Source organism: Lithobates pipiens, unplaced genomic scaffold (genome assembly GCF_037356315.1).
Source record: "Lithobates pipiens isolate NorthernLeopardFrog02 unplaced genomic scaffold, aLitPip1_a1.2 Scaffold_3, whole genome shotgun sequence".
In the NCBI taxonomy this organism is placed as follows: domain Eukaryota; kingdom Metazoa; phylum Chordata; class Amphibia; order Anura; family Ranidae; genus Lithobates; species Lithobates pipiens.
In genome coordinates, this window is record NW_027507790.1 from 183,954,671 (window position 1) to 183,982,374 (window position 27,704).

Here is a 27,704-nt window from a genome sequence, read left to right on the forward strand (position 1 = left end):
TTCTGGGATTATAGGGGTCACTCCTGACTGCTCCATCCCCCCTCTAATCATCATCAGAGGGTGGCACTGGGGGGGGGGGGGGGGGGGTCAGTGTACAGTTCTGCCAGGAACAGGTTAACATCTGCTAAAGGGCATCCCTGTTTGCACAGCAGATAACTGTCCGATCTGTGTATTTTGCGGTCCCTGGCAATGCTGAGCTATATAAAATAACAGGAGAGGGCGTAAGAGGATCCCACCAATCAGAGGGAGGGAGATAGTTTGATTCTGGCACACCCTATTCCCATTTCTATATAAGAGACACCCGCACGCTGGGCAAAGCTTCTGAGACATCGCAAGCATGGCACTACCTGGAACTAAGAGGGTAAGTGACCTCCTGCCTTCTATAGACAGTGCAGGGCACCACAAGTCCCAGCAAGCCCTGTCTTCTGCCATTACATGTTGCCATTTGTAGTTCATCTGCAGTAGGGAACACAGTGACATTATCTTCTGTCATGACATGTTGCCATTTGTAGTTCATCTGCAGTAGGGAACACAGTGATATTATCTTCTGCCATGACATGTTGCCATTTGTAGTTCATCTGCAGTAGGGAACACAGTGACATTATCTTCTGTCATGATATGTTGGAATTTGTGATTCATCTTCTGGGGAGGTGGACAAGTGACAATATCTTCTACTTTTAAATGATGGGGTCTGTAGTTTATCTTGGGAGGAAGGAGACACAAAGTGACATCTTCTGCTATGACATGTTATAGTATGGGGTTCATCTACAGTAAGGAACACAGTGACAATATCTTCTACAATAGCATGTTGGGGTTTGTAGTTCATATACAGCAGGGGAACACAGGGACATTGTCTTCTGCCATGACCATGACCTCTTGGGGTGTGAAGTTCATCTTCTTGGAGGAAGTGGGGGAACACAGGGACAATATCTTCTGCCATGACATCTTGGGGTGTGAAGTTCATCTTATTGGAGGAAGAACGGAAACACAGGGACAATATCTTCTACAATAGCATGTTGGGGTTTTGTAGTTCATATACAGCAGGGGAACACAGGGACATTGTCTTCTGCCATGACATCTTGGGGTGTGAAGTTCATCTTCTCTAAAGGAGGAAGGGGAACACAGGGACATTATCTTCTGCCATGACATCTTGGGGTGTGAAGTTCATCTTCTTGGAGGAAGAAGGGGAGCACATTCTTGCCATGACATGAATGGGTTTATCTTCTGGGGTTGGGGAGAAGCACTGGGGGGGGGGGGGCAAATTTGACTTTTGTCGTCACTTATTGGGGTGTGAAGTTCATCTTCTTGGAGGAAGAAGGGGAGCACATTCTTGCCATGACATGATGGGGTTTATCTTCTGGGGTTGGGGAGAAGCACTGGGGGGGGGGCAAATTTGACTATCTTTTGTCGTCACTTATTGGGGTTTGAAGTTCATCTTCTGGGGGAATGGAGGTACACCAAGTGACAATAACCTTGACATGTTGGGGTTTGCAGTTCATACACAGTAGGGGAACAGGGAGACAATATTTTCTGTCATGGCATTTGGGGATTAGAAGTTCATCTGGGGTAAAGGGGGGAGGGGGGAGAGACACAGTGAAAATCTCTCACCATGACATATGGGGTTTGTAGTTTATCTTCTGGGGTGGGGAAGGAAGGGGGGGGGGACACAAAGTGATAACATCATCTGCCATGACATGTTGGGGTTTGTAGTTCATCTGGGGAGGGGGCAAAAAGACAATGGTGTAGATATACTAAAATTGGGAAATGCTAAGGCTGGATTCACACCTATGCATTTTTAGTGCATTTTACAGATTTGCATTACAGATCATAGGAAACCATGTTAGATGGACTGAAGTTAGAAGCTGATTGGCTTCCATGCACAGCTGTACCAGATTTTGCACTCTCCAGTTTTAGTACATCAACCCCAATATTTTCTAACTTTAAAGGGTAACTCCACTTTCTTGGGGAAAAAAATTATAACATTTACAATTGCAACACAAGTCATATTGTAATGGAGTGTTAATAAAAATTACCTTTCCTTTTCGATCAACGGCTTTGTAATTTTCTGTAAAGTGGAATGCAAAACAGAATGTGTACAGAACGTTCCCCAGAAACATAATTTTCTTTCCTTTTTGATTAGCTCACTGATTTTGACAGAAATCTGCACTAAGATACAGGTCAGATTTTTGTCATTGCCTGCAACAAAAATTTTATTTTTGGTAAGATCCTCCCAATAGAAAATGACGTCTAAAGGATTGCAGACCCAGCAATTCTCCTCATTAGAGCCCTGATTCTGCAGCAGCTGGTTGATAATTATGAAACCACTCCCATTAGACTCTTGTCACTCGGCACATGGGCACAGAGAAATGAACAGGGATTTCTTCAGAATAACAAAAAGGTGGAATCTGCAACAAAGTTTTTTAAATTCCATGCAATGTACATTGTTTTTTTTCCAACAAATGTGGAGTTACGCTTTAAATGTTGCGGTTTGTAGTTTATCTACAGTGAAGGAAAACGGCAACAATATCTTCCGCCATATGTTGGAGTTTATATTTCATCTATAGGAGGTAAGTTACAATAAGCATTGAAGAGTGATTTCCAAGGGCAGTCACAAATTCTGAAGATGTCCCTGGTTTTGCCATTGACTAAGCTTACATGTTCTATCAGTTCTCAAATATTTTAAAATCATATCAAATTGTTTTACAGATATGGATTGATGTACTCAAAGTGATTGTAAAGTCTCGCTTAAAATATAAATAAAAATAACAAACATGTTATACTTACCTCCTCGGTGCAGTTGGTTTTGCACAGAGCAGACTGGATCCTCCTCTTCTCTGGTCTCTTCTGTGCTCTTGGCCCCTCCCTCCTATCGAGTGCCCCCATAGTCAGCAGCTTCCTATGGGGGCACTGGAGCCGAGTCACAGCTCCGTGTGTCCATTCAGACAGGGAGCTCTGACCTGGCCCGACCCCCTCTCCCCTGATTGGCTGACTGACTTTGACCGCCGCGGGAGCCAATGGCACTGCTGCTGTGTCTCAGTCAATCAGGAGGCATGTCCTGGATGGCTTAGACACTCATGGACATCTCTGGAGAGAGATGGGGCCCAGGTAAGTATTAGGGGATGCTGGGGGGGCTGCTACACACAAAAGTTTTTTTTTTTTTATCTTAATGCATAGAATGCATTAAGATAAAAAACCTTCTGCCTTTACAACTCCTTTATTACTAGACCCACAATAGTAAAATCAGTCTGTATATGCAGTAAAGCATGCTTGTTATATTCACTGTGGGACCTCAGGGGTTAATCCTCTGTGTAAAAAGGCTGTTTGAGCCTGTCTTCTCTAATTCTTCCACTGTCCCCTAATAATTTTCTAATAACAGAGTCAGTATGGAGTCACTCTGCACATGCTCAGTTTAGTGTGTATTGCTAGAGAGGTTTTTTTGTTGGGAGGGTGCATGTAATCAGCACAGGGCCAATCAGCACTGTCCAGACAGAGGGCCAGGGGTCATGCAGCCTCATAGGACAGTCAGAAAACTCCTCCTACAAGCTTTAGGCCTTATGCACACTGTACATTACAAAAAGCGCCAGTAGCATTAGCTGTAGAAAGCTGCAGCTGTAGAATGAGTCCTTTATTAAAAATCTTCCTTCAGTCTTCCCCCCCCCCGGTCTTCTTCCATCGCGGCTGTCTCCCATTGTTGTGCCAGCTCCACTCTCTGCGGGTACTTATATGGCCATGGGGCATGCCCATCCATTTAGACCCCGTCCCCTCGTGACTTTAGCTAGTCAGTGTTTTTGAGCCATAGGCTTTTGTGGGAGTATAGTTTTGCTAAAAAAAAAAAGCTAAACACTACAGCTAAAAAGCGGTGAAAAACGCTACTGCAAAAACGCTGCAAAACTCATTCTACAGCTACAGCTTTCTACAGCTAATGCTACTGGCAGTTTTATAACATCCATTGTGCATGAGGCCTAAAAACCCACTCGTTATGGGGGGGGGTTTTACAGCCAGAAAATGCCCCTGCCAAATAACAGCCTTTGTGTGCATGGACACATAGGATAACATGCTGGGCAGTTTATTGGCTGTAGAAAAAAACATCTGAAGCCAAAAACAGCAGCTGTACAAACATCCAGTGTTCATGAGGCCTTAACCAGTGCCCAGCCAGACACCGATAGAAGTCTCAAGACTGCCATATACTGCTGATGAGAAAAGGTATTTAGCAGTTTATATTTACTAAAATAATTGAATTTCCATGTTCTGCGGGAGATCAGATATACTGAATGCAGGGTCCTGGGTTTAGTAAAGTCATGTAAGTAGTGTTTCTATAATGGCACTGATGTTGAATTGATGCCACTTATGCAGATGTTCAGAACTGTGACAACGGGAATTTGGCAGTAAAATCTGGACTGAGATGTATTGTAGTGATGCCATGTGATGTGGCTGTTTACTTTTGAAATTCACTTCTTTTTAAATCTGTCAGTTTTCAGACCACAAAGGAGAATGTTTATCAATAAAGGCAACAATGTTGCAGTTACATATTTGATACAGAAGTGGTTGTTAACCCACTTCCATAACTTTATATAAGCCCTTCTGTGTTCTAATAACAAGTGCCCCGTCTTTTTTATTTATTTATTTATTTTTTAATAAAGCCTCTTTTACCTTGTTTCACAGCGGTTTCCCCGCAGTCACTTTACCGGCCATCTCTCCTCTCTGCCCGGCTGACAGATGCAGCGGGCAGGGCCGGGATTCCCCCGCTGACATCAGCCAAGACGCAGAGAGGAGAACAGAGAGAGCCGGCCATCATGTGAACCATGGGATATATGGTAAAAGGGGCATTTTTTTAAATAAAGCGCACAGACAGGAGCACTTGTTGTTAGAACACAGAGGGGCTTATTTAATGTTATAAGAGCAGCATGGACGGAGGGGGCTGGTACTAGCACAAGGGCAGACAGGCAGAACAGGAGGGCTGCGGATGACAGAGGCACGTAAAGGCATAGCACAAGTGCTGTGCTGTATAACATGCTTTAAAGGGACAGGATACATTTTTTTATTTTACTATCTTTTTACTTTTTTTTTAAACGTTGGTTCCCTTTTATGTTTTTTTTTTTTTTAGGCTCTTTGCACGCAGGTCATGTTAGCATTAAGAACAAAAAAAACTTAAGAACAAAAAATTGTGTGGGGGTCCCCCTCAAAATTCATACCAGGCCCTTCAGGTCTGGTATGGATTTTAAGGGGAACCCCGTGCCAAAAAAAATGGTGTGGGGGTCCCCCTCAAAATCCATACCAAACCCTTATCCGAGCATGCAACCTGGCAGGCCGCAGGAAAACAGGGGGAGCGAGAGAGCACCCCCCTCCTGAACCGTACCAGAACACATGCCCTCAACATTGGGAGGGTGCTTTGGGGGTACCCTCAAAGAACCTTGTCCCCATGTTGATGAGAACAAGGGCCTCATCCCCGCAACCCTGACTGTTGATTGTGGGGGTCTGCAGGCAGGGGGCTTATCAGAATTTGGAAGCCCCTTTGAACAAGGAGACCCCCAGACCCTGCCCCCCTCCCTGTGTGAAATGGTAAGGGGGTACCATTTCACCAAAAAAGTGTCAAAAATTTTAAAAATGACAAGAGACAGTTTTTGACAATTCCTTTATTAAAGTCTTCTTCTTTCCACCTTCTTTGGGTCTTCTTCTTTCTTCCTTCCTTCATCCTTTGGTTTCTTCCTCCCTCTTCTTCTTCCTCTGCTTCTTTCTCCAATCCTCTGCTTCTTGCTCCGGTGTTATCGTCCGGCATCTTCCTCCGCGGCGTCTTCTTCCTCGCTTTGATCTCAGGCCGCTCCGCTCAATGGGAGGCTCCCACTGTGTGACGCTTCTCTTCTTCTGATAATTCTTATATAACGGAGGGTGGGGCCACCCCAGTGAAACCGCCCCCCCTCTGATGCACGGTTCCCTTATATAAGTGTCAGAAGAAGAGAAGCGCCACACAGCGGGAGGCTCCCATTGAGAGGAGCGGCCCGAGAACGAAGTGAGGAAGAAGAGACACTGTGGAGGAAGATGCCGGACGAGAACACCGGAGCAAGAAACAGAGGATCGGAGGAAGAAGCAGAGGAAGAAGATGGAGGAAGAAACCGAAGGACGAAGGAAGGAAGAAGTAAGACGTTCCGGAGAAGATGAAAAGAAGACTAAATAAATAAATATAATAAATAAAGGAATTGTCAAAAACTGGCTCTTGTAATTTTTAACATTTTTGACACTTTTTTGGTGAAATGGTACCCCCTTACCATTTCACACAGGGGGGACTGGGATCTGGGGGTCCCCTTGTTAAAGGAGGCTTTCAGATTCCGATAAGTCTCCTGCTCACAGACCCCCACAACCAAGGCCAGGGTTGTGGGGATGAGGCCCTTGCCCTCATCAACATAGGGACATGGTGCTTTGGAGGTACCCCCAAAGCACCCTCCCAATGTTGAGGGCATGTGGCCTGGTACGGTTCAGGAGGGGGGGTGCTCTCTCATCCCCCCCCTTTTCCTGTGGCCTGCCAGGTTGCGTGCTCGGATAAAGGTCTGGTATGGATTTTGAGGGGAACCCCACGCCATTTTTTTGGCCATTTTTTTTGGAGCGGGGTTCCCCTTAAAATCCATACCAGACCTGAAGGGCGTGGTATGGATATTGAGGGGGACCCCCACGTAATTTTTTTTTGGGCACTGGGTTCCCCTTAATAATCATATCAGAGCTGGTATTTTTTTTTTCTTTATTTTTTTTTCCCTTCTTAATGCTAACATGACCTGTGTGTAAATAACCTTAAAAAAAAAACATAAAAATGTACCAGCGTAAAAAAAAAAAAAATCAAGTTGAGGTGCGCCCGTTCAACTTATGCAAATGCATTTGCGTTGCTTGACATTTACTAAGATTTTGTCGGCCCAGTGAACCAAAGCATTTAAACGTGCGCAAATGCCGCTTGCGCATGCGCAGTGCATAAATTGACCTTGCGCAGTTCTAAGTGTATTTGCAGGCGCAGCAGGCTTGTTCAGAGAAAGTTACTTTCTCATTCTATTTTGGCCATATTTATTACTTGGACAGTTATAACTATACTTCCTCACATCAGCCACATCACCCCCATAATATTGGCACTTCCACCTTCTTTAAATTCTGAGTTGAAGAATGCGTGCGCCATGTCTATAGCGGCGCACCGATCGCCGCCTCCCGTGCACCGGCAAAATAATAGTAAATGGGGAATTGCACTGTGCTACAGGTGCAAATGTTTTGTGAATACGAAAACGGGCATTGCCATTGGCGTGCGCTGCAACTCATGGCGCAAACCGTTCGTAAATCAGCCTCAAAGTGTAATAAATAAGAATACAAATAAAATGTAAAGCTCCCCGTCCTCGCATGCTCACGTGTAGAAGCAAACGCATACATAAATTGCGCCCGCATATGTAAATGGTGTTCAAACCATACATGTGAAGTATCACTGCGATTGTTGGAGGGAGAGCAATAATTCTAGCAAAAGACCTCCTGTAGAAATTTTCGCCTGTAGAAGTTTGTCACCATTCCACGAGTGGGTGCAATTTTGAAGCATGACATGTTGGGTATCAATTTACTCAGCGTAACATTATCTTTCACAATGTAAATAAAAACTTCAGCTAACTTTACTCTTTTCTTATTTATTTCTTTTTTTGTTCAAAAAAGTGTATTTTTCCAAAAAATTGTGTTTGTAAGTCCACTGCGCAAAAACGGTGTGACATAAAGTATTGCAACGACCACCATTTTATTCTCTAGGATGTCTGAAAAAATATATATAATTTTTGGGGGTTCTAAGTAACTTTCTAGCAAAAAAAAAATGATTTTAACTTGTAAACACCAGGTGTAAAAAAATGTGCCTGGTCCTTAAGACCTCTTTCACACTGAAGCCGTTTTTCAGGCGCTAAAGGGCTAAAAAATAGCACCTAAAAAACATCTCCCCTGCCACCCCAATGTGAAAGCCAGAGTGGGCACTGCGCTGGCAGGATGTTAAAAAAAAGTCCTGCAAGCAGCATCTTTGGGGGGGGGGGGGCAGTGTATACACCGCTCTTAAACCGTCCCTGCAATTGAAATGAATAGGCACTGCTGCAGAAGTGCAGAGTGCTTCAGCAGCGGCGCTACATGGGTGCATTTAACCCTTTCTTCGCCGCTAGTGGGGGTTAAAAGCGGCTCAGTGTGAGAGGGCTCTTAGTGGCAATCAGAATCTAATGTCTAACTTCAGCATGTTCAATTAGGATTTGACAATAAAGCCTGGAAGCGAATTGGTTTCTATGCAGCGCTGCACCAAATTTTGCATTCTTCAGTTTTAGTAAATAAACCCCATTGCTACCACATCTTATTGATGTGTGTATATAAAACACTTCCACAACAGTTTTTGTGAGGTCCTCAACTTTTGTTCTGGAAGTTTTGCTAGTAAAAGCATAGGTTGTAATTATCCTTAAAAAGCCTTTAGGCACACAAAATTAAACACAGCATTGGTGTAGAAAATAGTCTGACTACTGTATTTATATAGAATGAGGTGCTGCAGACAGGCAGAAATGGAACTACATAGGCTGGCATGGAATGGCTGGCAAGGAGGAGAACCTCAACCATTTGTAGAGCTCAGTTATGACACCCCTAAGAGACTGGTTTCTCTGCTAATGCCAAGTAGGATTGTAATTCTAGGATTATAACATGAAGTGTAATATATTGATTATATTCACCAACAAGTAGACTACCCGACTCTTGTTCTTATGTCTTCTCCATTTATGTATTTTTTGTTTTGTTTTTTACCCACCATATCCCCTATAAACGGATTTCTCCCTGGTTTGTCAGGAGAGTAAAAATTATAGGAAGCTAGCCTGATAAACTATACTGTTTAATGGCATTTGCTTACAGTAAAGCTGGAACAGGTGTTGTGGTGGCATTGCCCACACAAATGGCTGTCACTGCCCTAGGGAGCTGGCATGGCATATGTGCTCCCTAGCTGGCAGTAGCTCTCTTCAGCCATCTCAACAAGGTGACCAATGTTGAGAGATATAATATAATGTATCTATATCATGACATTGCTAAATATTCAGATGAGTACCAATATTCAGCTAATACCTAATTACCATAACTGTTCTCAGGGCCTTTTGGAGCGCCTGGATGCCGGAGAGGTTGTGATCGGAGATGGAGGCTTTGTGTTTGCCCTGGAGAAGAGAGGCTATGTCAAAGCTGGGCCCTGGACACCAGAAGCTGCAGTAGAACATCCTGAGGCTGGTATGCATATTGTATATTTGTCAATCTATTTCACTGAACCTTTAATATATCACATCACCAAAACTATAAAAAACAATCTGTTGCTGATCTGCTTCTTTGCTATGGGTTACAACATTGTCTACACTGCCTTTGCTCTCTGCAGTGCTTTATTAAAAAGCCTGATGTGTGCTATACTTTGTGGATAACCAAAGGAGAACTGTTGCTGCATGTTAATAGCTTTTAGGCTAACCACAAATATACAATGGTGGTCAAGCAAACAGGAACACTCTAAACTACTTCTTTCTTCGTTTTTTTTTTTTTACTGAAGCTGTTTTATAGTATACTGTATATCTATAAAATAAAACACAACAAACGGTTTCCCAGACCACTATGGGTTAGCTTAAGAAATAACACAGAAAAAATGACTTGCTATGAGGCATAATTTTTCTGAATAAAACTTGAGGCTGAATTGTCAAGTAAGGAATAAGACAATTGGGTTATTTAAAAAAAAAAAATCGTTTAATTAAAGAAAAAAAATCAGTTTTTAAAATGCGATGACCCAAAGCTTGCTTGCTCATACAGTAACCAGAAAGTACAATATTGGTATATAATCCTTTATTTTACTAAATATTAAAATGCTAAACACTCCAGGGATAAATAAATGGCATTCTAAAAAATCATTCATCTTAGAAATTAAATATTTCTGGTTTCTAAAACACTTCCGGGTCTATTAGAGAGATGTGTGAATCTTGATTGTAAATCTTAGGCACAAACAATTTATAAATAAACCCCTGTGTATCATTAACAGTTGCCTTTTTGATTACAATTTTTGCTTTACCATTTTTTACACCCTTTGGCGCATCTCGGTGCTGCTGGTCTCATGCAGCCTCTTTGCACTTATTTCCTGCCTACAGGTTGTATTTTCTGATGGGGACAACAGTGGACCATGTCTGCATAATGTGTATTGAAACTTGTATTTTGCATAGGCAGCCTGAAGGCAGGGATAGAGCATGGTCATGGCGTAGTAGGAGGTCCCTGAACAAGTACACACACTATGAAATGTACAGCTCCACTCAAACAAGGAGAACCAAATAAAATATCTTTTGCAGCACAGCAGTGTTGTGTCTACAGACTGTGCTGTGACAATCATTCCATTAATTAAAATTTCTTAGGCTAGGTTTCCACTTGTGCGACTTTTCATGACAAGTCGTACCCCATGATTTCCAATGAGTACCTTTCATATCTGTGCGACTTTAAGACGCAGCGACTTCAAAGTAGTCCCTGCACTACTTTTGTCCCACTTTGATGCGACTTGAGGTCCCTTAGACCTCAAAAATACATAGGCATTGGTTCAAGTCGCGGCAAAAAATCGCGTGACTTTAGGGACGCAATAGTGGAAACATAGCCTTATTCTTAAACAAGAAGGAAGGAGTCAGTTGGGTGTGTATAATGCACTTTACCCATATCTATCCAAATTAAACTTTTTAGTTTAGGGTGGACAGACGAATTAGCTTCAAGGTGTATTGAAAATAAAAAGAATTATGTTTTTGTAACTTGTAGCACATTAACTTACTGCTCTTTCTTACACAGTGCGACAACTACATAGGGAGTTCCTCCGAGCTGGGGCGAATGTCATGCAGACCTTTACTTTCTATGCCAGTGATGACAAGCTGGAGAACAGGGGCAACTACGTAGCAGCGAAGATCTCAGTGAGTGTCTGTTCTTTGTGCTGCATTGTAATTGTAAATTAATATGACTTGTTCCTTACATCTGGATAGAAAAGGTTCTGCCCAGTGATCTGGAAAAGTAGGTAGAATCTATGTCCTGGGATTGGTACTTGTCAAAAGAATGCAGCCAGATGCAGGGTTCTACAAGCCGATCCCAAGAGAGCAGCTGGGAGACATGAAAAACCTTAGGCAAGTCTGGTGTTGATGTACTAAAACTGGAGGGTGCAAAATCTGGTGCAGCTGCGCATGGTAGCCAATCTGCTTCTAATTTCAGCTTGTTCAATTAAGTGTTGCCAAAAAAAAAAAAAACTGGACGCTGATTCAGCTCCACCTAATTTTGCATTCTCCAGTTTTAGTAAATCAACCCCAGTGTGAGTTGGAAAAGGAACACAAGGAGGCCAACTAAGTGCTTTATACATTTATTTAAAAGCCCACTTGCTTTTCAATAGATGTGTGTTTTAATACTGCACTTAGTTGGCACCCTCTTGTGTTCATTTTCCAGATTGACAGAGTTTACTTCACTGTGGGGCTGCTACCTCTTATCTGCTATGAAAGCTATGGACTATTATGGACTTTAATGCATATGGACTTATTTAACGTGTATTGGAGTAGTACCCACCTCCTCCAGTGCCATTTATATCTTTTGCATGAGTACGTGAGTTGGAGCTGTTAGGCTAATTTATACACTTTACAATCTGACTGTACAATCTGTGTACAGTCACCTTTGGGTCTACTAAAACTATATAATATGAGGACCTAAACTTCCCAGTCGATTAGTATCCAATCAGGCATGCTTTTGCGCCACATAGCAGTTGGTAGATCCAAAGTAGACTATACAGTATAATTATAACATGTTGGGTAAGCATTAGTTGTGCTTGTATGGTGAGCTGTGAAGGCTGCTTAAACCATCAGAATGTAAAGAATGTCCATTTCAAGAAGTCGACCTTGGCTCAGGTGGTGCTGGGGGAGAGCCTGGGAGAATTCTGGTGTGTGCTCCTCCCAGGTGCTGAGGACAAGATTTGCATCATCTTGGTGTGAAACAAAAGATTGCTCAGACAAACACATATCTACCTTGCCATAATTGACCCTGCTGAGCCCAACTGTTTAATATTTCCAAACTATGAATGTATATTTGAACATACCTGACACTTCTGTTCTATTTGCAGGGCCAGAAGGTCAATGAAGCTGCCTGTGACATAGCACGGGAGGTGGCAAATGAAGGTGATGCCCTGGTGGCAGGTGGGGTCAGCCAAACTCCATCGTATCTCAGCTGTAAGAGTCAATCTGAAGTCAAAGCAATATTCCGAAAACAACTTGACGTCTTTGTTAAGAAAAATGTTGATTTTCTCATTGCTGAGGTGAGGAGAGCTAGTATCAAATATAATGTTTTCTCATTGCCCAAATGATGATGATCATTTTATGTAGGGACAGATTCCACCACTGTAACTCCACCTACTTTAAAGTAAGGTTCCAATATTGTACATAAACTGAAGCCATTCCCATCTTGTATATCTCTGTCTCTAAGGATTTAGCAAATTTACCCTAACTGCTTCACTTCAGTGTGTACTGGTGTAGCACCTACTTTGAAAGGTTTCAACAAGTTTACCAGAATGACCTTTGTAATCGCCTGACTGGCCCCAGTGCTGTATTAAAAAACAGTGCACCCCCGCCTTCCCTTGTAGGCCCCTTGCACATGGACATCATCATTTTACTGATGTTTCCAAGTTCCTGGAGTAAAAAAAACTGTAAAGACCTGAGTAATGTTGAATATAGACATGTAAATGCTCATTTATACTCGTGTAAACATGCTTAAAGATGAGTAAACACGCATATGCAAGTAAATTAGTGCACTCATATGTAACATTTTCTGTTTTTGTTTTAAGGCTCTGTACTCATCACTGTAAGCCCTTGTACACACGGTCGGGCATTCCGATGGACAATGTCCGATAGGACTGTGTTGTCGGATAATCCGACAGTGTGTGGGCTCCATCGGACAGTTTCCGTCGGAGTATCCGACGGACCAAGTTTTCCAGCTGAGCTATAAAATTTTCCGACAACATGATCCGATCGGACTTTGTCCGATCATGTGTAGAGAATTCCAATCGGACAAAGTGCCACGCATGCTCAGAACAAATTTCTAGACCAAAGCTATTGGCTGCTAGCCTGAACGTAGTCCCGTCCTAACGAAATAACGTCATCACGTTAAGTACGATCGGATTTTCTGACAACTTTGTCCGACTGTGTGTATGCAACAGTTTCGGACAAAATCCGTCGGACAAAATCCGTCAGACAAAATTTGACGGATTTGGTTGTCGGAATGTCCGACCGTGTGTACAAGGGCTAATACTGATCTTTACTTAGCTGTGTGCATTGTCCATGGACAACAGTGCATCTCATTTTAAATCAGTAAAAAAATTGCTTTTTTTTTCTTTACTCCTGTGTGTAAGAGGCCCTGCACATCCATAAAACTCGAACTCCCAGTGCAGTAAACCTAAGAAAATTACTGGGGATCCTTTATACCAGGGGTCTTCAAATTTTGTAAACAAAGGGCCATTTTACTGTTGCTCATACCTTGGGGTGGGGGGGCGGGGGTGGAGGACCGTGGCCCGTGGGAGTAGAAAATGTCCCGGTGTCAGTGTCAGTCATGTATAGTATTTGGAGAGGGGAGACGTGTCCCATCATTAGTATCAATGGGAGGAATAGAATGTGCCCCATGTTTAGTATTAGGCCAATAGTGTCCCATCATTGGTATCAGTGGGAGAAATAGCGCCCCATGTTTAGTGTTAGGGGGAGACGTGTCCCATCGTTGCCATCATTGTTATCAGTGGAAGGAATATTGGGGGTTATTTACGAAAGGGAAATCCACTTTGCACTGCAAGTGCACTTGGAAGTAAAGTCGCTGTAGATCTGAGGGGGACATGCAAGGAAAATAAAAAACAGCATTTTAGCTTTCACATGATTGGATGATAAAATCAGCAGAGCTTCCACTTATTTCAGATCTACCCCTTAGATTTAGGGCGACTGCACTTCCAAGTGCACTTGCAGTGCAAAGGGGATTTGCCTTTCGTAAATAACCCCCATTGCCACATTGGTGTCAGTGGGAAGAATAGTGCCCAATCATTGGTGTAAGTGGGAACAATAGTGCTTCATTGTTGGTTTCATTGGAAGGAATAGTGCCTCTAGGGTCAGATAAAGCCAAGCAAGGGGCCGCATCTGGCCCCCAGGCCACAGTTTGGAGACCACTGCTTACGCTATTCAATGGGGGGCTGTTATTTAATTTAAACGTCTATGCAGATATCTGGGAGAAAACAATGAGCCAGTTCAACAGGAAGGGGGAAAACAAGCTGCTTTCTGCATACCTAGTACTGATTCCATGGTTTCAAGGAAGATAAAACTGAATCGGACTAAACAGTCAGGTGAGAAAAAATGTAAAGGGCCTTCTGCTAAAACACTGAAGTACAGTATTGCCTTGCTAAACAGAAGTTATTTCATTCAGCCATTTCTGACACAAGCATTTTTTGAAAAATAATAAGTTGTATTCCACCCTTAATGAAAACCTCCATGTGCCAGCATGCTTAACTACTTTTTCTGTTATGTCCTCTACTTACTGAAAAAACTTGGCTTTGTAATAAAGGAAGATCAAAATGTAGTTTGCCTGTTCTTGCCTTTCCTTTTGTCCCTATGGATACTGTATGTGATGGGGCCAGTGGGGAGATAGGTAGAGAAGGAAAGGGCAGACCACAGAACAATTAGTTTTTTAAGGTAGGCCAGGAGTACAGGCACTAACTGTGATTGTTACAGGTTGCCTGAGCATGTAACAACCACAGCTTTGCTTTCTGAAATGGTGAGTAGATGCCTTGGTCTCACTGCTCTTTGGCTCTTTAGTTGGCCAGATTCAAGTCCATTGCCTGATCACACGCATTCCATTTCTTTCTTCAGAAAAGCCGTCTACCTGGAGGGGCATGACCAAACATCACTAGCCATCATTACCCTGATCGGTCATGCTCTTTTGCCAAGGGTAACTTGTTTCACTCGCAACTAATAGTTTAACTTGTGAAATCAACTTTTTGTCTCATCTCAGATTGGCCTTCGTTGCTAACCTGACCTTTTAATAAGCTCTACCTGGGCTAACATTGCTTGATATGCACACAGGATGGGAGGTACATTCAGTTGGCAGGCAGTAGGGCATCCTGTTTTCTATAAATGGACTTTAATTTTAATATATCTATCACTCTTTTCATTTTAGTACTTTGAGCATGTGGAAGAGGCAGTGTGGGCTGTGGAGGTGCTGAAAGAGGCAGGAAAGCCCGTGGCTGCTACATTATGTATCGGACCAGACGGAGACATGAATGGGGTGTCCCCAGGACAGTGTGCAGTGAGACTGGCAAAAGCTGGTAAGTTTGAGACAAAATTATAGTTCTGAAACCACATGGTTTTACCCTTTCAGCTGGCAGACTGAAATGAGTCTTGATACCACTAAGCCATTTTTATTCTTGCTCATGATCCTCCTTGGTTCCCTTTAGAAAACAGTTCAACTTGGTCATGAATCCGATACCGTTATTATATGGAGCCAAGCACCGTTTGACACAATGGAGTTAATTTACCAATGACAAAAAGATGCTTCACTTTGAAAGGGAATTTTCCCTAGAGCTTGCTGCATGAGGATACACTCTGCTGACTTCATCCAATCATGTGCAAGCAAAAAAAATGTTCTTAATTTTCCTTGCATGTGATGAATCATTTTTGCAGTTAAATTTCACCACTCCACAACTGGCAAAGTGCAACTTCTCTTGCAAAATGAACAACCTGTTTGCCTTTAGTAAATCAACCAGAAGGTGTCTGACCTTCTGTGTTAGGCAATTAGTACTGCGGTTCGTGGACTCTGCCCACCAATGCAAGGACTGCTAGGCCAAGAATCAAGAAAACTTCAGTGTCATCTGATGTAGGAGATATTTGTCAGCTTGTAATACACTCTCATTTACAGGTTTTAAACTTTTCAACCAACTATCCTGCATTATGAAACCCATGCTTTGAAAAGGCAATTAAACCACCAAACTATAGTTCATTATTTCTTCAGTTTTCTAATATTGCTTGATTCCTGTATTTTTTGCTCTTTAAGGGAGCTTATTGTTCCATTTCTAACTTGTCCTTGCAGTTATTTTTTATTAAATGTTGTATTATGTGTTAACCCTTTGAGGACCATAAGATTACCATCATCAATATAAAAATAATTATATTTTTTTCCCTTTAAGAATGTATTTGAACAATAAATAAAACCATTTCCACACTTGTGTCATTTTTGGGGGAGGAATTATGACATCCATTTGTTGATAAGAACTAATATTTTGACTCAAACCCCAAAAAAGTATTTTAAGTTCTTAATCAGATGATACAGGCAATTAAAAACATGGGACAAATACGTCCCTTGGTCCTCAAAGGGTTAAAAGCTAGCTAAAACAAATTTTACATGTCTGTTCTTGCCATTTCCATAGCTCTGTCCTTCTGGCCACCACTCATATTTGTCTTTGTTCTGTACTCCTAGGTGCCTCTGTTGTTGGGGTTAATTGCCATTTTGACCCAATGACCTGTGTTGAAACCGTGAAGCTCATGAAAGAAGGCTTGGCTGCTGCCAATGTGAAAGCACATCTGATGACACAACCACTTGCCTATCATACACCTGACTGTGGCAAACAAGGTTTTATTGACCTGCCAGAGTTCCCCTTCGGTATGTTCACAAATACTGCAGAGATCAGTGCTATTCTGAAAAAGACTATTGCTGACATGTACTTTTCTGATAGTTTAACTTGAACCCAGGCTACATATTGGCAGCTTCTCCCTGTACTCTGATTTGTCAACTATCCTCCCAACAAAGAGATGCAGTGTCTGCAAATCTTGATACAGACAAAACAACATGTACTAGACCAGTGAAAAATACTGTTACTGAATGAGGTGCATACCCTGTCCACCAGCAGGGGATGGACTTCTCTCACCAAGGTGCAACTCTAGAGCGATAGGTCTTCTCCAGAGCCATTGCAGGTGTTAGATGTTGTACGTTAGATATTGATAGAGCCTGGCCATGGGGATTGCCAAAATTAAGACAGCTGGCTTGTGTATATATGAGCCACTATCCAGTGCCAAATTGCAACGTAGAACAAGGTCAGGAAAGGCAGAATCTTGGGGCCAGAGGCAGGCAAATCTAGTCAGGAGGCCAGGGCAGGCAAACACCAAGATTAGTCCAAGTCCTAACTGAAGGCAACTTTAAGTACCAGTATCCAAAGTCACCTGATAAATCTTACAAACACAGTTTAGCAGAAACAGGAACCTTTGGTCAAGTGATTTATTCCTAATTTAAACAATGATTAATGCTTGGATCACATTGGCCAACTCCAAATCTGTGCGATTTTCAGTGTGACTTTGGAGTCCAACTTTTATACAACTTTTACTATGTCTGGCACTGAAGCTGTATCAAAATCAAATTAAAGTAGCGCAGGAACCTTTTGTGAAGTTGCATTAACCTGTCAATTGGCATGGCTCACATAGAGATGCATGGCGTTTCACATGTCCTGTGACTCTGGGTCTCACAAGTCGGATCCTAAGAGTGTGAACCGAGCCTAAGACCAGGTGTGCCACATACGGTGTGCATAGTTTGGCTTTTTATTAGAGAAAGAGCCTCATTGTACCTATGTGCCACTGCAGCATTACTACACTGCGGTGGTACACATCTGCAGGCTGATCCAAATGAAACTTGCAGTGCTGCTCTATGCTGAGACAGGGATCTCCCCACCCGGTGGCAGAAGTATAGAGGTCACCATGGTAACCGGGCAAAGAGGACCAATAAGGGCGGCTGAGACCGAGCTCCCCGATCCTCAGCCGAACCATAATCGGCACTGCAGGGAGCTCGTCACACTGATTTGACCTAAAATGAAAGTAGTGTGTGCTGTGCCCTGTCTCCTCCTCCAGCAGGAAGAGGTAAGGTAAAGCACTACTGTTTTTAAAAAGCTATTTGTATCTATGTATGTGTGTGTGTGTGTGTGGGTGTATATATGTATGCGTGTTTAATCCTGACCCCCTATATGTGTACAATCAGAACTGATTTTTTTTCTGGCTTGTTCATAGTACCAGCAAAAAAAATGCTGTGTCTTTGAAAAGCGATCCATGCTTAGATTGCTTTTCAGAGGCATTTGACAGCCGTAAAGAGGCAATATGTTGGCTTATGACTGCCTGTTTTAACCCCTTAAATACATCACCACTATGCTGCAACTGCATGCAATGCACACAGTTGCAGAGTGGTTGCAGTGCAGCCCCATTCACCTAGGGGTATACTTCAAGGGTGGCCTGAATGGAAAAAGACTGCGAAACACTGGCATAAAGGAACCAATCTCTCCATCTTCCTCCTGCAGCCTCTGAATGCCTGTGGGAGGGAGAGGAGGAGAAGCGGGGGGAAATGGAGAAATCGGTTTCTTTTATATGCAGCCACCCACTTGTGACCGGGCCCTGGTGTTCCGCCACTGGACTCGGAGGAAAGGGTCCTGTCAGGGGGGCCCTTCATGGTTTCTTGCATCGCGGGCCCAGTTGCAGTGAAGGGAGCTGGCGTCCGTGCACCATTCAGAGGTGTCATGCCGCGTAAACACGACCGGACTTTCCGGCAGACTAGGTCCGACGGTCTTCCCGATAGACTTTCGGCGGAGTTCCGACGGACTTTCAGAACTAATGGACTTGGCCACACGTGAACGGACTAAGTCCATTCGTTTTGAACGTGATGACATAAACTTGACTAAACAAGGAAGTTCAATAGCCAGTAGCCAATAGCTTCCCTTGCGTTGAGTTGAGTCCATCGAATAGATTTGAAACATGTTCTATTTCTAGGTCCGTTGGATATTTATTTATTTCGAAAAACGATCGGACTAGCCCACACACGATCGGATTGTCCGACTGACTAATCCCTTCGGACCTAGTCTGCCAGAAAGTCCGGTCATGTGTACGTGGCATGAGAGTATTACCAAAGAGAAGAAAGGGCGCTGCTCACCAACCCAGTACATTAGCATGTAGATGAACGTGGCCTCAGCCAGCGTTGCTCCATGACGTCCCCCAGCATTGCGCTGCTCACGTCATGGGGACATGGCTGGAGCAATACTGGCTGAGGCCACATTCATCTACATACTAATGTAGTGGATTGTTGAGAGACATCTGCAGGCTCACCATTACAGATACCAAGCACAGGAATCTGCCTAAAGTGTTTATATTTACATTAATACATACATTAAATGCATAAATATTTCCTTGCAGTACTAGCATAGACTACATGCTTATTCCCTAACCACCTTTTTTTGGTCTATTTTAGCTTTGGAACCAAGAATTGTGACAAGGTGGGACATACACAAGTATGCTCGGGCAGCTTATAATCTTGGAGTGAGATACATCGGCGGCTGCTGTGGATTTGAACCTTACCACACTAGAGCAATAGCAGAGGAGCTGGCACCAGAAAGAGGCTTCTTACCCCAGGGTTCAGAGAAGCATGGCAGCTGGGGAAGTGGTCTTGAAATGCATACCAAACCCTGGGTCCGAGCAAGGTGAGAACACCTTTAGCTTTGTATCTGCAGATTCACAGGTAGAGCTAGCAGTGATTAGGGGTTCATCTGCCCTAAGCAAGTAAGTGATATAAATGATGGGGTCATTTTATTTTGTCCATTCTCTTTTGGTTGATATTTGAATCCTGTAATTAAAACCATGAGAACTGTAATCAACACAGCAAAACAGTATTTTATATCAATATAACTAGAGTTCATAGTAATTTATTTATATATTTTTTATGGCTATTTTTTTAACCTCTGAGACTATAGTTTGCCATTAATGTTTTTTTAAAATGTCTTTTTATTTTTGCATGTTCAACCATAAAGGTGCGCATATTTTTGCTTTTGTCTCAATTTACCTATGTAGAGAACACCATCTCTCCTGTCCAATACCCTGTACATACAGTCGGAATTTCCGACGGAAAATGTGCGATCGGATTGTGTTGTCAGAAATTCCGATCGTGTGTGGGCTGAATCTGACTTTTTCTGTCGACAACGTTTGAGATCTGGATATAAAATTTTCTGACAACAAAATCCAATCGTTTAAATTGCGATCGTGTGTAGACAATTCCGACGCACAAAGTGCCACGCATGCTCAGAATAAATTACGAGACAAAAGCTATTGGCTACTGGCCTCTTTATAGTCCCTTCGTATGTGTTGTATGTCACCTCTTTCTTAATGATCGGAATTTCCGACAAATTTGTGCGACCATGTGTACGCAAGACAAGTTTGGGCCGAAAATATTTTGTTGTCAGAATGTCCGACCATGTGTGCAGAGCATTACACTTAATCATGTGGGGGGGGGGGGGGGGGGGTAGTAGATGTTAGGATGAATTCAGACCAGAAAATGTACAGTTTGTGTTTTTTTTTGCCTTGTGCTATTAAGTTATTTGAGTAATTTATCAGCAACGTCTGGGGGAGGGACCCGCAGGGAAATTGCATGGTCAAAAAGACTATGCAATTTCCCTGCGGATGCGTTTTTGAAAAGGTGTAAGCATTCTTTTGCGGAAATGCTGGCATGGCAGCCCATTCATTTTAAAAAAAGCTGCTGTGCCCGCGCAAACACATCCCTCAAAAACACCTAGGGATGAACCTAGCATTCCAGTGCATCCAGGAGCAGCAGCTCTGTGGCAGAAAAAAACGCTTGGGACGTGTTAACACATCTAAATGCATATTTAACATCAAGTTTGTCAAATGCTTGAGCGTTAATTATTTTCAATGGCCAGAATAAATTGCCATTCAAGTGAATTAATGCACAGGCGTCAAGGGTTTTTCTGGCAAAACACTGCTGCCAGGAGAAGAGATATCTAGGAGAGATGGCCAAACATCCAGCGTGCATGAGTCTAAAGTCCAACTCCAGGGAATTACAGTATATATTATTCGTTTTTTTTAAACTATTTTAGGAGTTCTCTAAGCTCTACTGAGCATTTTTGGTATATACAGCCGTTCTGCATCAGAACAAAGTCTATGAACTATGAGTTCTGGGGTAGTGGCTTTGCACAATATAAATATCCTCCACTGTGCTTTGCTTTGTGAAGGAGAAGAGACAACACCAATCCTGATGCAGGAAGCTGGGAGTGTGACTCTCTGCTGTACACATCAGAATTGTTCAGCAGAGCTTAGAAAGCTCCTAAAGTAAGAAAAAGTGTTTATGCGTTAAAGAGTTAAAGACATAAAAATAACTGTGCTTGGAGTTGGGTTTTAAGCTGTGCGGTTTTAAAGTGGTTGTAAACCCTTACAAACCACTTTGACCTACAGGTAAGCCTAGATTAAGGCTTACCTGTAGGTCCAAGAAATATCTCCTAAACCTATACGGTTTAGGAGATATTTACAAAAAGACAGGCACCTCTGTCTACGGCGCATGCGCCGTAGACAGCGGCGCGCAGGCGCACTGAGCCGGCCGCAGATAACTGCGATATGCCGCTCGTGTCGGCTCCCATGCGAATCACAGCGCCGGAGCAGCGAGACCCGGAAGTCACTTCGGGATACATGGCAGCGGCGAAGATGAAGACGGAGGACCGCTTCGGGAGCTTCGTTCTCAGGTAAGTTATTCATAATGAGCTAGTATGCTATGCATACTAGCTCATTATGCCTTTGCCTTGCAGGTTGCCTTTTTTTTTTTTTTATTACTTCCTCTTTAAGCTGTAACTTTTGAGAAGATGTTGATTTCATCTTGTAGTCCTTATGCATCTCAGTAGCAAAACCTCTGAACATGTGCACTGCTTCCCTGATTTAAATTTGACAGCCTTTCAAATGTATTTTAGAAATAATGGGGACTGTGGCAAAATTATTGAATGGAGAAAACAGACTCTGCAGCATGCAAATTAACAGAAGCAGTAACTGTCAAGGGGTCTTGGCACTGCAGTCCCTGAGGCCTGGTTCACACCTATGCGTTTTTTTTTCCTGAAATGCATTTAATGCAATTAACATGGTTTCCTATAAGACGCATTCACAGCTATGCTTTTTTCAGCCACTACATTTTTGGAAGGGTCGGGACTTTTTTAAATGCAAAACTTTTTTTTGTTCGATATACTTGAGTGAATGCTGCAAAAAAGCATGTCGTGTATTTTTTACTTATTTTTGATGCGTTTTGCATTTTTTTATCTGCCCAACAACAAGTTGGCAAAAAACAAAAAAAGCATACAGAAAGCATCTGCAAAAACACAAGGCGCACTGCAGAAATAGATCAAAATCAATCTGCCTAGGTATGAACCAGGCCTGATGGATGGTCTTTACCCAGTAACTATAGACCTGTTAGTTTAAAGTGATTGTTATTTAAAAAAAAAAAAAAAACCTTTACAAACATGTTATACTTGCATGCTCTGTCCAAGCGTTTTACACAGAGCAGCCCCGATCCTCCTTTTCTGGGGTCCCCCAGCAGCGCTCCTCCTCTTCGAGTGCCCCCACTGAGAGCCACTTTTTATGGGGGCAGCTGTGCGGGTGTAGAAAAGAGGGGGTTAAGGTGCGCTAAGGACCCTAAATTGTTACTAAAGAATCAAAAAGCTGCACCAAAGGTGAAGACCAAGAATCTTAGTGATAAAAGGAGGGGCTGCCCCTACCTTACATATTCAACCTAAAAGGTAGAAAAAACGTAAATAAATGCTAAGGGGGTAGTAATGGCGCTCGCCTGCTGTTAGTAATACCTGCAGGAGACTCACCTGATGTTAATTGTACCTAGTCCCTGCGGGGATCTATTTCAAATCAAAGGGTGTAACTAAAGTGAAACCTAGTTATTAAAGTGCTTAATGGCAATTTTACACACATAAATAAATTTATAAAAATAAAAATAAAAATGCAAATAAATATTCCACATGTGCAAATCGATAGCAATATGAAACGTGCATAAAGATATTATAGAGATCCTAACTCACATTGTCACAAAAATATTATGTGTTAGTACAGAAACTTCAATACACTTACTACAGTGTTAAAAGTACATATATGCATTTGTGCAAAACATACATTAAAAAAGTGCTAGGTGCTTATAAAGGTGCCACAATATCAATATCAACCGTGAAAAAAGTGCTACGTGCTTCTAAAAGTGCCACGATATGTAAATCCAGTCCTTTGCACTTTGTAAAATCGCTAAATGGAAGCGTGCAAGTTATAAGTTGATACAGAAATCCAACGGCAGAAAAAATAATAGTCCAACTACAGAAACAATAATATCAGAAAGTCCTTCTGGAACAAAAGTGACAGTGTGCTTCAATGTTTAGTGGATTCCTGGATTGCAACCGGTGCAATTTCCGTGTTTAAAGACAATAATCCGCACTCACCAGCTCCCCCGCCCCTTAAGGGGTTAATGCGCCTCCACAGTGTAAGCCCCTGTGCCGCTATATAGAGCTGGTCCGGTTACCATCCAGTAATTATCAAGAATTGACAGTATCTGGAGTTTATCCAGGGGAACCAGAGGATGCATTTGATTCCTGGAACACCACACTATACAGATCATTGAAACAGGTGCGGCCACCTAGGGTCTGCCAAGAACCTCCTCTTCTGTTCCTCTGGTTCCCCTGGATAAACTCCAGATACTGTCAATACTTATAACAGCTTTGGGTGGAAGTAGCATTTTAATCTCACCTGTATTAAATTATTTCTTTTGTGTGGCAGGGCCAGGCGAGACTTTTGGGAGAAGTTGCCTCCGGCTTCTGGAAGACCATATTGCCCATCAATGTCAAGGCCTGATGCTTGGGGAGTGACCAAAGGAGATACAGAGCTGATGCAGCAGAAAGAGGCGACCACGGCAGAACAGCTGAAAACGTTATTCTCAAAACAATCCTTCAAATCCAAGTAGAGGGTCTTCTCATAACCTACAGAAACAGAATACTACAAAATGCCACTGATTCCGGTATCCAGCAGTACATCATGATTCCATCTGATTGCTTACCATAAGAATTGCCAGATTTCCTATAATAAATGATTTTTTAAAGAATTTGTTGCAATTTTTCTTTGTTTATACCTGACAGAAGAGTGAGTCTATATGTAGATCTATATCACACACAAACGCCCCCGATTCCCATCTGTCAAGTAATGTTCTGCAGTTATTCCCTGTGAGCAGGCAGGCTCTTTTTTACAGTAAAATCCACCTACCTGCTTGCTCTCAGCAGATGCTAGCATGTAAACTGAGCTGTGCTTGCGCAGCTCAGCTTACGGTGGTGACCCGGTTCTTGTGTGCCAAGGTGGTCTGATGCTGCAAATGCTCAGGAATGATATCTCACTCCGGCAAATGAAGACAAAGACCGGCACACAAAAGAAGATGCCAGTGTCAGCAAGGCAAAGGGACTGGTTGGATTAAAGTTAAGTATAACTACCTTTAGTTCCACTTTAAAATACTATAAATATATATAATATAATTATGTGTGTGAACCACTTCCCGCAGCATGGCAATCAGGGATGAGGCGTGTCCCTCGGACACAGCCTAACCCAGATCAGGGTAAAGAGCCAATGAAATTGGCTCTTTACCATGTGACCGGCTGTGTACAATCACAGCTGGTCATGAATCTCAACAAACGGCTGTAGTGACGTTTCCGGGTTCTCCTCAGTGTGGGAGGAGGAGACCTGGTAGAAAATGTACAGTACAGTGCCCAATTGCTCCCAAATAGAGAGGACCTGTCACCAGCCCATTCGAGTACCTGTCACCAGCCCATTGGAGTACTTGTCACCAGCCCATTGGAGTACCTGTGCACCCTGGAAGGGACAAGACGCATGAATAGGGGATGGCGGCTATGGATAGAGGGGATGGCACCCGGGTGCCCCTAATGAACGGGCTGCCACTGAGTAAGACTAGTATAAAATGAATTCTGATTAGTTTCTGTTAGCTTCCATAAATAATATAACAAATAATGGGTTAAACAAGATTAATAATGTAAAATAAATAAATAAATCACACAATATTTAAATGACAATGAATTATGAACTATAGAGAAACTAAAGTGACAACACAGGGACACCCAAACACAACATAAACTAGAAGCACTTGTACCTTTGTCAGTGTCCTGCCAGTAGTCTGTCTTTTTTCCCAGCAGCAGGCTCCCACAGCAGAGACAGCCAAAGAGAAAGCCTGAGCATTAGTCACCTTGAATATACAGTATTAAGGCCTGTGGACCACTGAGACTAATAATGAGGTCTAGTTACCAGGTAAAGATGTGGACCTAGGAATGCTGGCTCTAGCCCACCCAAAACTCTGCAAAGTCTCTAGGCTCCAGGAGCCAGCCAGGACAGATTTTTTTTGTGACAATTGTCTATGGAGGTGTTCCTGGGATCCCTCCAGCTTGCTAACCTGGTCTACTGGACCTAGCATACCTCACTGTGAGAGTTACATAGTCATAAGGGAAGAACAAGTAGGCATTTGTACTTTACTGCTTGGTTTATTGTATTAGTTACTTCTCACTGTAGTTTTTCTCAATTGCAGGGTTTCTCAACCAGGGTTCCTTGAAACCCTAGGGTTCTTCCAGAAATTGCTAGGGATTCCTTAAGCAATGAGAAATTTCTGCCTCTCCGATAAGTTCCCATTGACACCATTGATCTTTTAAGCTATTTGTAAGGAGGTAATTTTTCCTAATGACCACAAGTGCTTCTCACTGACCATCGCACTAATGTATTTCGAGTTGTAGATATAGTAATTTTTTCAGTGGGTCCCTGAGAGATGAAAGTTATTTTCAGGGTTCCGCTGCTTTGAAAAGGTTGTGAAAGGCCACTGTATGGGGTTTCTCATAGACTGCACTATGCTGCCACCTATGGACCCATTTTAGCATTACTCATATTGGCTCCAGTTTAATAACAGCTGGATTACTTGTTTCACATTGTTATGTGCTATATGCATTATGTTGGCTTTTCCAACCTGTTTTGTTGTCCCTGCTCTGCATTCATTTAGTAAACTCAAAGTTAAACGTATGCTCTAATTATTTGGTTGATCACACATCCTATTACAAGGCTTAAACAAGCAGCAGGTTACAAAAGGCAAATAACAGTTATACCATAATTGTAATCAAATTTGGGGAAGCAGTTTACAAAAATTCCACAAACACTCCTTGGTTAAAAAGGAAGTAAACACGGTATCTTTCTTTATCGTACATCATAAAGAACTTTACCTCTTTCTTTATCGTACATCATGGGACACAGAGCCTAAATAATAACTTAATGGGTTATGGGCCACCTTCAGGTGTTGACACTGGCAATACAGGGAGTTCACTCCCCTATATAACCCCTCCTCCTACCAGGAGTACCTCATTTTTTTCGCCAGTGTCTAAGGTGCTGGTCACAACTGAAGATGTGCTCTGATGAGCTCCAGGAGGGATCCATGCTGGTTTTAAAAAACCTCCACAACCGGATCCATCAACGCCACTGAGGCCACAGGATGGTACCCGGACTCACATAGAAGAATGAGGTTTTGCCTGTAACGCTTCTCTTTGAGGGCTGGACTCTTATTGGTCTTGCTACATTACCTAAAGTTGCTCCTGAGGGGTGCTATACAGGTCCAAAGGAGTGGAACCCCTATTATAGGGACCCGGTCTTTGAAGGTTTACTAACGCTACCCACCATGATGGGTGAAGTTTGGATCTACTATTACAGCAGTATCCTGCAGTGAGGATAAGGTAAGGGGATAATTTTTGTTGGGAAAAAGAAACAATCCCCTGTAAATTGCAAGGATTTTAACAAACTCATTTTGCAGATCCCTACCTGTTTCTGCTCTGAAGAAAAAGCTGTTTGTTGTTCTTTATCTTCCGGATACTGATTATGAATGGGAAAGACTTTCATTATTGATCGGTTGATGCACTTGCAGGGTTCTAATGAGGAAAGTTATAGTGTCTGCATCCCTTTAGAAGTTATTACCCTTTAGGAGCATATTGCCAAAAATGAAATATTTGTTGCAGAGGATGTCTAAAATCGGACTTGTATCTTAGTGCAGACTTCTCGAAAAATCAGTAAGTCAATCACACAAACAGGAAATGATGTTACTGTGTTGACTTACCATAAACCATTCGTGTACAGAATGCCTCCAGGTAGCCACAATGCATTGCTTTTTACAGAAAATTACAGCGCTTCAGATTAAAAAGGAAAGGTAATTTTTAATAAGATTCAATTACAATATGACTTGTGTTAACGATTGTATATACTATAACTTGGCATAAAAAGTGTCCGATCTGTCCACCACAATGTCGCAGTCTCGCTAAAAATTGCTGATCACTACCATTACTAGTAAAAAAATAAATAATAATAATAAAAAAAAACATAAATATATCCCCTATTTTGTAGACACTATAACTTTTGCACAAACCAATCAATTTATGCTTATTGCGATTTTTTTTTACCAAAAATACGTAGACTACATATTGGCCAAAACGTATGAAGAAACTTTTTTTTGGTTGTATTTATTATAGCAAAAAGTAAGAAATATTGTTTGTTTATAGCGCAAAAAATAAAAAAAACGCAGAGGTGATCAAATACCACCAAAATAAATCTTTTTGTGGGACAAAAAAAGATGTAAATTTTGTTTAGGTACAGCGTCGCATGACCACGAAAAGCAGTGCCATATTGCACAAAAATGGCCTGGTCATTAAGGGAGAAAATCTTCCGGGAGCTGAAGTGGTTAATAAACCACTGGTAATAGGTGTAGACTGGAGGATGGGGATCATTGTTAGGATATACAGCGTTATTGTGTGAGCTGTAGGATTGCTTGCAATGTTA

General features: G+C 42.3%; 1 protein-coding gene across 1 annotated transcript; it reads left to right on the forward strand.

Annotated features, from left to right (window-relative positions):
- The first annotated feature begins 207 nt into the window (after positions 1–207).
- On the forward strand, positions 208–23,949 carry LOC143940830 (betaine--homocysteine S-methyltransferase 1). Its single transcript, XM_077462599.1, has 8 exons — positions 208–361; positions 9,108–9,240; positions 10,810–10,928; positions 12,113–12,304; positions 15,193–15,340; positions 16,489–16,671; positions 19,288–19,516; positions 23,628–23,949. Exons 1-8 carry the CDS (start codon positions 338–340, stop codon positions 23,809–23,811), a joined length of 1,212 nt encoding a protein of 403 aa, XP_077318725.1. The 5' UTR covers positions 208–337; the 3' UTR covers positions 23,812–23,949.
- Positions 23,950–27,704: the final 3,755 nt, after the last annotated feature.